At 41.8% G+C, this 12,155-nt stretch overlaps 1 protein-coding gene across 5 annotated transcripts in view; it reads left to right on the forward strand.

Moving 5' to 3' along the window:
- Xpo6 (exportin 6) overlaps window positions 1–12,155 on the forward strand; it is a 135,532-nt gene that overhangs the window by 51,977 nt on the left and 71,400 nt on the right. For all 5 annotated transcript variants that reach the window (XM_008841609.3, XM_008841619.2, XM_008841601.3 and 2 more), the window contains exons 4-5: window positions 510–707; window positions 8,955–9,114. In XM_008841609.3, the coding sequence (XP_008839831.1) occupies window positions 510–707; window positions 8,955–9,114 (358 nt within the window). The remainder of the gene's footprint in view (window positions 1–509; window positions 708–8,954; window positions 9,115–12,155) is intronic.

Here is a 12,155-nt window from a genome sequence, read left to right on the forward strand (position 1 = left end):
TTGTGTTGTGTTTTTTCTTTTGCTTTTTTATATATTTTAAAAATTGGGTGTACATTTTTCCCCAAACCATTTTTTTTTTTTTTTTTTTTTTTTAAGATAGTGTTTTGACTGGGTACCCCAGGCTGGCCTCAGACTTATGACCCTCTAGTAAGGCTTGTTAGAGACAGTGGTGTAATAAGATTTTTGCACATAAAGTTTTTTGTTTGTTTGTTTTTATTTTGTTGCTGCTGTTGTTGTTTTTGAGACAAGGTCTCACTATGTAGCCCTGGCTGGCTGGTACTCTGAGATCTATCTGCCTGTGCCTCAGGAGCCTGGGTATGTGTCCCACGCCTTAACTCTACATAAAGCTCTTCTTATATCTTAAGTTATTCAGATGGTTTTAGGAATGCTGTGTCCCAAGATTTTAATATTTATAGTTTTCTTTTTGACAAATGCCCTAAACTGTGGTATGAAAACGAGATATTTTTGTATATATGTGATTAATTTAAAGGATGTATATTTGTTTTCAGAATCTGATCAATAAAATGTGGCTTGGGGTCCCATCTCAGGATAAGATGGAAATCCGCAGCTGTCTGCCTAAACTCCTTTTGGCTCACCATAAAACCTTACCTTACTTCATCCGGAACAAACTCTGCAAAGTTATTGTTGATATTGGACGCCAAGATTGGCCCATGTTCTACCATGACTTTTTTACTAACATTTTACAGGTAAGGAACCTGAGGAGACTATAAATTGTTTGTTTATAGAAGTGATTAATTCCTTGTCTTGAGACGTTTTCTCAGTGTTTTGGAACTGCAGTAGCAAGGTTATTGTAGACTAGATTATTGTAGTTGTTTACTTTATGTTCTTGAGGTGTTGTGCTTTTAGGTAGTAGAGGAAGAGGAAACCTAACTGCTTTTTTTAACTAGTTCAGAAAACCTTTGGAAGCCTGTTATGTACTGCCCTGAATGTTGGGGTGAAAGGAAGGAGGACATCAGTAGTTTAGAATTTAATGGGGAAATAGCCATGTAGACAACACCTAGGAGATTTGGTGCAGTGGAAATATGTGCCTTGTTGAGGTGTTACATGGGGTCAGTATTGTTGAGATGAGATGTGGGCAAGGGATGGATTTTTTTTTTTTTTTTTTTTTTTTAAGCTTTTAGAATCTTAAAGAAAATCCTCAGGGCAGGGGAGCTGCTAATTTTGGCAGCTGCCTTGATGTGAATGTGGGAAGAAGTAAAGAAAGCCATGAAGTCATTCAGGTTTAGAGCCTGAATGGGAGGTCAGCCACATGGCTGGGAGAAGGAAGCTTTAGAGAAAAGTGAAGAAATACAAGATGCTAGGGGCAGCCCAAAGCCTTAAAGAAAGCATGTTTTAGTAGGAAAGGCATGAAGAAGAAAAGGAGAAATTAGGCTTTCCTGAAGAGTTCAGGAAAGTGGACAGACTTACAGAGACCTACATGACTGTGGCTGGTCTGGAAGTTCTACAGAGGTCTGACCTAGTTCCAGGCAGGAAAAATTTTATCTCATTAACATAGCAGGTATTCTGCCCATCTGTTTAGCATAACTTAAGGTGAACCTGCCTTCCTAGGCGTGGTTGTATCACCAGGTAATTGACCAGTGACTAGAAAAAATGAGTCCTCCAACAGATAGACTAGACATTTTTATAGTCTGGACGAGTTAAATTTATGGGGCTTTTTGCTATTCTAACATTCCCTGCTCTGAAGAGGTAACTCTAAAATCTTTTGTATTTATTTATTTTTATTTTATGTGTATGAGTGTTATGCTTGCATGTAAGTAAATGCACCCGTGTTGTGCAATGCCCTTGGAGAACAGAAGAGGCTGTCGGATCCCCTGGAACTGGAGTTATGGACAGTTGTTAGCTGCCATGTGGGTGCTGGGATTCGAACCTGGGTCTTCTGTAAGAACAGTCAGTGTTCTTAACAGCTGAGCCATCTCTCCAGCCCCAACCCTAAAATCTTTTAGGGATTAGATAAAAGCTCCCAAATACTTTTGACATTTTTGGCCTTTGGAACAGAGTATGTTGCTAAGAGGCCCAAGGACATTTTGACTTTTGCTGGCTACTTTCCTTTGGGATCTTTTTACCCTAACTGCCTAGCCAATTTCTACCTCCTATTCTTATACCACCCTCTGAGAGGTTACCCAAATTGTTGATAGGGAATCAGGATGCAGACCGCTCTGGCTTTTCCATGCTGAACAGGGACATGGGGAGGCAATTGGTCTATCTAAAAGACTCCCAAATTGCATAACTCCTAACTATAGGAGGTTAGCTATAGGAGAAAAGAAATTCCTTGACTGGTGCCTAGGATATCTGAAGGAGAAGTAAAGGCAAGAGTAATTAGCATTACAAGTTCTAGACAGAGAACCAGAAAAAAAGTCAGAACAGGGCAAATTTCAAATGTCCAAATAAAAGTCCATTGGAATTTCTTGATGAGGGCCTCCAAAAGTATCCATCTACTGGGTTCCTCCTTGTTTTCCTTTTGGCTGCCAAGGCTGGACTTGAGAGTGATGGACTCAGGATTTGTTTCAGGTGCTTGGTAGCTGTTGGAGTGCTAGAATCAGTTCTTTTAAATGATCTATGACTGTGGCTGGTCCGGAAGTTCTACAGCAAGGGATGGATCTTGATGCCTGCTCATAGCTCTTTCTTTGGAACTGAAGAAAAGTTGTGTTTATTTTTTAATGTTATGCATAATTTTTTAATCGATTAATTTTTATTTTATGTGTATTAGTGTTTTGCATGTATATATGTTAAGTGTATGTGTAAATGCAGTGCTGGCATAGGCTAGAAGAAGGTGCTGGGTCCCCTGGAACTGGAGTTGCAGACGGTTGTGAGCTACCATGTGGGTCCTGGGAACTGAACCTGGTCCTCTGCAAGAGCAGTCAGTGCTCTTAAGCATGGAGCCAGCTCTCCAATTCCTTATGTTGTGGTTTTTGAGACAGAGTCTTACTGTATAGCTTAAAGACTAGCCTAAAACTTTTATAATGCTCTTGTGTAGGCCTCTTGAGTGCTAGGATTAGAGGTGTATGCCACCATAACTGGCTTAATAAAAAGTTTTGGAGAGAAGAATCATGGGTACACTTTCATGTTGGAATAATGAATCCAGCATGAGTCCATATTGCACAGGGGCAAGGAGAGTGGGAAGGAGGCTAGGAAAGCCACTGTTGGAGAAGTCACAGAGGACAGTGAGGCACTGAGTCAAGCTGAGACCTTGCCTGTTGGATGAAGGGAACATGCTGGGGGATAGGCCAGGAGGCTTTTGCCACCAACTGGATAGTAGGACAAGGAAAGGAGGCATCTAGAGTGTAGGTTAGGATCTTCCAAAGCAATGTAGTTTTCTAACATTTTATCTACTGTCCTGACAAACCATTTGAATGATGTGGCAATTTAAGCATTTAGCATCAGATTGCCTCTCAAAGTGCCACAGAAGTAGTTTATTTTATATAATGATCTATTATTGAGCCCTATATTGGAGATAAATGTATCTGTTAGCAAACTGTGTGTTGAGCATCAGTGGAGCAGCAATATGTGCTAAGCAAGTATGTGGTAGGATATAGCAATGAGCTGTCATACTTCCCCCTCGTTTTTAGGCATGATCCCAGACTTGGCTGCTGCCGTGCCTGTTACATGCTACACTGGGGTGTTGGGGTGCAAGGAGAACTTCCTACTTTGAGATTTAGTGGGGAAGGAGGCTTTGGCCTGTGACAGTACCCTGTTACTAGTAATCCTGAAGCCTGTGCATACTGTGCCATTCTTGTACACATATACTTATGGAAAAATTCAGTTTATAAATTAGGCACAACATAGATTATCAATAACAAGTAATAATAAAATGGAGAGTTGAAGCCAGGCGTGGTGGCGCATGCCTTTAGTCCTTTAGTCCCAGCACTTGGGAGGCAGAGGCAGGCAGGTGGATCTCTGTGAGTTCAAGGCCAGCCTGGTCTACATAGTGAGTTCAGGTCAGCTGGGACTACAGAGAGACCCTGTCTCAAAAAGACCAAAAAAAGAGGAGAGTTGATAACATTTTACAGTAAGAATTATATGAATATGTTTTCTTTATTCCAGGATATCTTACTGTACTTAACTTTTCTACTTCATGAAACACTTCCTGGCTTCTCTGTGGCATATCTTAATTACGAGCATCCCTGCTCCTGTGTTTTGGAGCTTTTAGTAAAATATTGGTTACCTGAACACAGCTCCTGCAGTACTGGGACCGTGATCTGACAACAAAGATGGCTGCTTGGTGACTAATAGTAGCACTTACAGCCTAGACACTGTGGACAAAAGGGTGATTTGTGCCTGGATAGATTAGCTCAGGCTGGCACAATTTAAAACTTAAGAGCTCTTATTTCTGGAATTTTCTCTTAAATAATTTTACCCCCATTGAATTATGAAACCTCAAAGTGAAACTACAGATAAAGGGAGACTTTCTATAACAAGTACCTGCCCACATGGGACTTATAATCTCAAGGCGGAAGTACCATGAACAATAAGAAAACAAGCAGAGAAAATACTCAGAAGAGGTTATTTATAAGTGATACAAAGAAAACTAATCCCAGAGTAAGGGAAAAGAGACTCTCAGTATTTTTTAGAAGGCATGCATAGGAATGGCTTTTCTGAGAGACAGGCATTTTAGCAGAAACCTGAGTGGAAGTGACAAAGTCAGTCATGTGGTGTCCAGGAGCACAGTGATTTGGACAGAGAGAATAGCAAGTGCAAACAAAGAACCCAAGGAGTGGTGAGACCCATGAGCAGGAGCAGTGGGTCCCCAGACCAGACTGTCCTGGCTGTCTCTGAGCTCTCTCTTGCCACGCTGTGGTCTATTAGTGATAGAGAGACCAAGAAGCATGTGTTAGCGGCATGGCCTGTGAGAAGCAACTAGGGACCAGGAGGCTGACTGCCACAGTCCTGACAGTGGTAGGTGAGAAGAGCTCTTTCCTTTCTGGTGGGACCAGTTCTGTTTGTGAAGAACAGTATTTTCTGTCAGCTCTTGGAGGCGCATTAACTCATGAAAGCATATTCTTTGTGAAATGAGAAGGTTGGACCAAACCATCTTCAGAATCCTTTCGAGTCACAGCACTTCTCACTTTCTTACTTGTCCATGTTAACCAGTTGGTGGCACATAAGCCCCGCCAAGGATAATTAGTGCTCAATTGCCTGGCATTCCTGATGGTGATAATAAAAGTCGGTCTTTTCTTCTGGTATTGATAAACAAGACCAAACCTGTTTTTGAATAAATTTTGTCATCAAATGGTCCTATGAGTAAATCATTAAAAATTTTTTGACTCATTTCTACCCTGCTTTTTTGTAGTTTGTAGTTTGTAAGGTACAATGGTGACAACCGGCTGGGGATTTGCAGTTTATGTTGCTTTTGTGACTGTCATACTCAGCCAGCTTACAGCTGTGCAAGTTGTTCATACCTTTCTAGGCCCCTGGAAAAGGAAGTATTGACTGACCTTCCTTCTCCCTAGCCCTGTGGTGTATGTACCAGCACATCCTTTATAGACTTGTTCTTTAGATTCCTGAAGTCTGCCAGGCCAAACCTTTGGTCACATTTTGCCTAAGGCCAGATAACAAAGGGCAGACAACCCTAGGAAGGGTGGCTGGTTCTGGTAAAAACAGTTGAACCTTCTCAAGTTCACTAGAAACCCAAACTTGACCTTCAACCTAAAGGTGCTTTCTGTCTGCTAAAATCAATTGCAGAAATTACCTGTGTAAGCACTCAGGAGGGGGAGGCACTAGATCTCTGTGAGATTGATGCCAGCCTGGTCTACATAGCAAGTTCCAGGCTAGCTAGGGCTACAGAGAGACCCTTTCTCAAAAAAAGACCCAGCAAACAAACAAACAAACAGAAAACCCAAACTGAAACACAAAATGTTTAAAATATTTTATTATTTTTTATTTTATTTATATGAGTGTATGTAAGTGCACCCGTGTTGTGCAGTGCCTGAGGAGGTCAGAAGAGGGTGTTGGATCCACTGGAACTAGAGTTACAGATGGTTGTGAACCACCATTGGGTGCTGGGAACTGAACCCAAGTCCTCTACAAGAGCAGCCAGTGCTCTAACCACTGAGCAAGCTCTCCAGCCCCCCTCAAATGTTTAATAAATAAAAATTAGACCTAGTTGCTATTCTACGTCAATACAACCCATTTAGCTAAAGAAGAAGCAAAAGAGGCTGGAGAGAAGGATCAGTAAGCTCTTGAAACCGTAGCTATGGAGACAGCTGAGCAGTCTCCAGGATAGTGCCTATTTTTTAGGGAAATATGGTAAAGAGCATGCACACACATAGTACCAGTACTGTACAGGGATGATGGTGTGTATAGGCTATTCCTTTCAGTTTTTTCTCATGTCTTAGAACCAAGGTTTATTCACAGTGATGGCCATGAAAACAACAAAGGCCATCAGGCAAAATGTTAATCTCCACTTGGTTTTTGAGGACTTTTTAAGAAGGCTGGGCAAGTCCTGGTTCAGCAGTGGTGGAATCAGTATTATATCTCGTGGCCAGAGAGCCTTCTCAGCCAAGACAAAAGCTCTACTTATGCTTGCTTGGACTGCCTGCCTCCAGTGAGGTAGAAATTCTCCAAGGTGGCATTGGGAGTTGCCTTTAGCCGAGATTCCTTTTCAGTATTGAGGATGGTAACTGGCATATGTGTAGCCACATAAAGCTCCAATGAATCTCGAATGAGAAAGAACGAGGCCAGGGGTAGTGTGATATAGAGGTCTGAGGCTTTGGCACTGACATACCCATCTTGATCTTCTAGATCAGTCCAGGTTAATTTCACACCAGAAGTAGGTAATCCGAGGTTTGGAGTATCTCAGTGGTACTGAATTGGTGGGTAAACTTTGTCCCTGAATGAAGTGGATGGGCCAAGTCCTGTCCTTCTTGTTCTGTCAACCTTCCAGCTCCCTCCTTACTTCCTACTCTTCTTGTAGCCAGTGGACCCTACTGATCTGAGTCTAAACCCAGCCAGGAGAGAAAGCAAGAGTAACTATCTTTATTGAGCTTAAGGTCTTGAGTTTGATCTCTAATACCATAAACAAACACACACATCTGTCAGGAAGACAGATCTCCCTCCCTTACTCCCTCAGATGGAACCTAGGGCCATGCACGTAGACAGACCCTCTGGATAGGCAAACCCTCTACCATGAGCTCCATCTCCAATCTCCCTTCTCACTCCCCCTACCCCTCCGAAACAGGGCCTTGCTGTGTAGCTCAGGCTGCCCTCAAACTCATGATCTTATTGGCCTTGCCTCTCAAATCCTCAGATCACAGGTGTGCGCTACCCTGCTTGGCAGTGGCTTTCTCTTTTTTTCACCTGACTTCTTGCCTGACTTTCCTTCCTCTAAATGAAAAAAAGGATATTAAATGTGCATCTTCCATAGTGTAGGACACCTCATCCCCTTGAAGAACACAGAAGCATTTCAAGGCTAAAGGAAAGTGAATATTGGGGCTGAGAAAATGGTTCAGTGGTTAAGAGTGCTTACTGTGCTTGCAGAGGACCCAGATTCAGTTCCTAGCACCTACATCAGGTGGCTTACAACTGCATGTAATTCTAATTCCATAGGATCTGGCTTCCTCTTTTGTATCCGAGGGCACCTACGTTCATGTAGTACACATAAACTAATGCAGACACATGTGCACACACATTATTAAATCAATCAGTCAATCAGTCCTGAAAGTGAACATTGTCAATGGAGTACTTGGTAGTATAGGTTATTCTCAGCTGGAAGATATGAGTAAGTGCTTAGTTGAAAATAGAGACACAAGAGAAAAAGGAGAGAGCAATGAAAGGGGGGAAAAGGAAGGGAAACTTTGAGAATAGAGTTTATAATCTAGAAGTCTCCACATGGAAAGAGAAGCTTATAGAGAGCCAATTCTACTTTATTATTACCAAGAAACAGGTCAAAGTCGGCTTTTTTCTTCCTCTTCTAGCACTATTTGAATGTGTTAGGAATAGGTGAGTTTTGTGCAAAATGGAGAATGTTCTTTAAGTTTTAGCATTCAAGATAGCAGAATTTTATAGAGAGCTCCCCCACTCCCCTTTAGTTGTGGTGTTGTTTGCTTTTTGAGACAGGATCTCACTGTATAGAGCTGGCTAGCCTCATCAAACTTAGATCTCCTGTCTTGGTGATAGGCGTCTTCACCTGCTGAGCCATCTTGCTGGCCTTGCCCTTAAACTCTTGATTTGTCTGACTCCTGACTGCTGGAACTGTGTCTGGAGCACACCCAGGCTTTGCCACTTGTTTAATTTTAAACATTCCTGAAGCATGCCAAGCTCAGAAATGTAAGAACTATCAAATTGACTTAACTTATGTCCTTGACAGTGGGGCATTAGAAAATGCATTGTCTGGTGATCATCCTAGAGTAGATTTCTACACCCCTGCATGTATGTATGTATATATGCCTATATGTACTCCCACTCTACCTCAGCTGTATGGAATAGCCTATTGTTCCTTGTTTTACCCCATGTTACAACACTGAATACTATAGGCAGTTGTAGCACAGTGGTAAGTTTTTATATGACTTAACTATATCTAAACATGCAGAAACTACAGTAAATATACCAGGTGATAGGAATTTTTCAGGTCTTGTGTAATCTTATGTGATCCCCCCAGGGTATGTGTGTCTGTCCTTGACAGACTTGTTATTCAGTATAAGCCTCTGTCACATGGTTATTTATTAGGCAAAGTAATCAAAACTCTTGTAGGGATTCTGGGCTTGTGTAAAAGTTGTCAATAAGGTTCATGCTGCTGGAATTTTGTCCCTAAAATGAGAATATAATTTGAATGATTAGTAAAGCAAAGCTACATAAAAGATCATCTGAGTTATTTTTCTAGAGAGTTGCTTGATGTAGCCTGTCCGTGTAAGGTTAAACATCTCACAGGTATAATGTTACTGAGTCCTCCTTGTACCTCATTAGCCCCACACTGCTCAGAACTTGGTTTTTCCTGTCAGTTGATCCAGTCCCCTGTGACGACTCCCCTTGGGCTGATCATGTTGAAAACAACTTCAGAAGAGCTAGCCTGTCCTCGTGAGGACCTCAGTGTGGCTCGGAAGGAGGAGTTGAGGAAGCTGTTGCTGGACCAGGTGCAGACAGTGCTTGGGCTCCTGACAGGTGAGTGCTTGATGCCCAGAGACAGAGGTCTTCTCCAGATGTGCAGACCTGGGTCTCCTAGATATTGCTGGTTGATTGTAAAAATGGAAAGAACTCAGTGCTGGCTTTCCAGCACCTGAGCCCAGTCTAGCAAATGGTAGGACCTTCGACAAGATTTGTACCTTAATCTTCTAGTAGTCTTTCCATAATTGTCTTCACTATATGACTAATGGAGTGTATTTATAGTCCAGGTCGTAGGAATGTGATTCACATGCTGATAATTGTAATATAAGTAGGTGGGTGGCAAACTATTTAAAATAATCTGAGTTTGAAATTAGGGTAAGGAGGAGTAGCAAGATGTAAAAATTTCCTATCCTTTGAAAGGAGATGAGATGAGATGCCACATTGGCATCTGGGCCCTAGTTTGTAGCTGTGTGTGGCCTTTCATCCTTCCGTCTGAGCCCTTTGATGGTGTATAGAGGGAAACAGGTGAGGAAGCCCATCATACAGTGAGGCAGGAAGTTGGCAAGAAGATTCCTGGGACAGGGCCTTCCTCCTGCTGCTGGAAGTATGTGTGTCCCTAGATCCTGGAGGAAGCTGCTTAAGGAGTGCAAAGGCACATTTTCATCTTCTGTTTTCTCTTCTTGGATATCCAGGAGGTTTTCCTTTTGTATGTCTATTTTAGTGGTTGACATCTTGTGGATACTTAAAATTGGTTGGAAGAATAATTGACGAAAATAAAAGAATTGAGATCTAAGTCACCTGCTATAAAATATCCACTTTAAAATGCAGCTATTCAATGACTTTTAGTGTTTCCACAAGTTATCCAGCCATCACCTCTAATTCCAGAACATTTTTGTCACCCCAGAAAGCAACCTTGTACCCACAAGAAGTCATTCTCCATTTTCCTTTCCCTTAGTACCTAGCAACCATTAGTCTTTTTTTTTAAAGCTACTTTTATTTTATTGATTTTTTTTGTATTTCATGCAGAACATCCCAAACAATCTTTCTTTTTTAATTTTTTATTTTTTTAACAATCTTAATCATCTTTATACTGCTATCCCAAATGACACCCTCCTATAACCCCCCCGTCCCCCACTGGAGCCCACATACTCTGTCATCCCTGTTACTGCCCACTGTGTTGTCAGTGCCCCCAGCCGTTCCCCAGTGCAAGTCCCATCTGCTGAGTCTACTCAGCCTATCTAGAGTCCCTTGTTTTAGAAAAATCATCTCTTCCTCATCTAGCAGCAATCAGTTGCCAACATTCCTTTAGATAAGATTGGGGTCTGCTGTTCATTTTCCCAGTTCTATGCTGGGTTACTGTCTGCCTGAGTTTTTGTGGGACTTGTGTATGCTGACATCTATGCCATAGAATCACATGAGCAGGTTCCCAGGAGCTTGTAGTCATGCTCATCCTCTCTGGCTCTTATAATCTCTCTGATCCCTCTTCCGCAATGGTCTCTGAGCCTTGGGTGGATAAAGTTTAATAAAGGGGTCCTGTCGAACGATCATTGTTTAGCAGACTCTTGAACTCTACACTTTGGCCATTTGTGACCTTTTGTGTTCCTGGCCCTCCGCTGCATGAGGAGCTTCATTACTGAGAACTGATTCCTTAGTGTCCTCTTCTTTATCCCAGTTGTATGTTCCGTGAGCCTTAGGTGTAGAGGTTGTATTGTAGATAGGCCTGGGAAATTCATAGACAATGTCCATGTGTGACCAGTTGTGGTACTTGATAACAGTCTCCAACTGGTGCAAAATGAGCTTCTTTGATGAGCAGTGACTGGGATATTTGTCTGTAAATAAAAGGATACATATTTTGCACATTAGTCTAGCAATATGAGAGTTTGGGGGTTTTCTCTAAGATCTGTAACCATTCTGGCCATGTATATTACGTTCTTACAGTACCATACTTGAGTTTCCTCCCTTTGAGTGGGCTTTTAGTCAAATTAGGTAGCTGTTGATTGTCCCCAAGACAAAAGTGCCACCACTGCACCAATGGAGTATGCTGTGCTGGCTGTTGATGGTGATTTGGTCTTGAAGCTGGTTCTGGATCATCCATTGATGTTTTCCCTTGGCACTTTCATAGCGTTCTTCAAAGCTCTGAGAGCTCGCCTTCAGAGGAAGTGGCTTCCAGGTCAGTTGCAGCTCTATTTTTCTAAATCCTATGTCCAACATATGTTCTGTCTTTAGCAGTAGGGTCTTGCCTTCACATTCTGGGAGGCCATCAAGGGCTGTGGTAATAGCCTGAGTAATTTTGGGAGTCTCTTGCACCACCCTGGCCAATAACTCAAAGAAAGGTATCTCCTGTTTGTCACTGTTTCTTGTTATGTAGCCTTTAGCTATACGCATGGACTCTTAAAAGAAATAATACTGATCACTTTAATCTTTGGTTATACTTTTCTTTTGGTGTTTAAGACCATACAGTTGGCCCAAATAAACCAATTTATTTTTACTCTTAAGGTCGTTTGAGGATCTGTTCCTCAGGGGTCACATGGGCTTGGGAGGAACTCCTGGCTCCTTTCTTTCACCAGTTCCATCTATGTGAAGATAAGTCAAAGGTCCTGCTCGACTGGCTGGCTTCACTTGGAAGCATGGAGGAAGTGCTTCCTCTGTATTGACCCTCCTCTTTGTAGACTGGACATTAGTTCAAGTTCATCTGGTGGGGTCGCCATGGCCTCCCTGAACAAGAGGACAGGTGACTCAGCACAGTTACAGCACATTTTTAATCTTTTTGTCTATATGCATTTGTCTATCTTGGATTTTCTAATAAAGTGTAATCATCATGTGACCTTTTATGTGTGACTTCTGTCATTTAACATTTTTTTAAGATTTATTCATGCGGTAACAATATTTTGAGGCAAGCATTAAAATTAGTTATGTTTACATATATTTTAAATTTTTTGAGACTTTTCTATATGAGTATTGTATTTGCATTATTTCACTCCTCCCAGTTCCCCTCCAACTCCTCCCATGTCCCCTCTCCACTCCCTTATAACTTTTTGCCCTCTTCTTTCATTATTATTACATATACACACAAACATAAGTATTCATATATACATATA

Source organism: Nannospalax galili, unplaced genomic scaffold, assembly GCF_000622305.1.
Source record: "Nannospalax galili isolate Female #2095 unplaced genomic scaffold, S.galili_v1.0 scaffold411, whole genome shotgun sequence".
In the NCBI taxonomy this organism is placed as follows: domain Eukaryota; kingdom Metazoa; phylum Chordata; class Mammalia; order Rodentia; family Spalacidae; genus Nannospalax; species Nannospalax galili.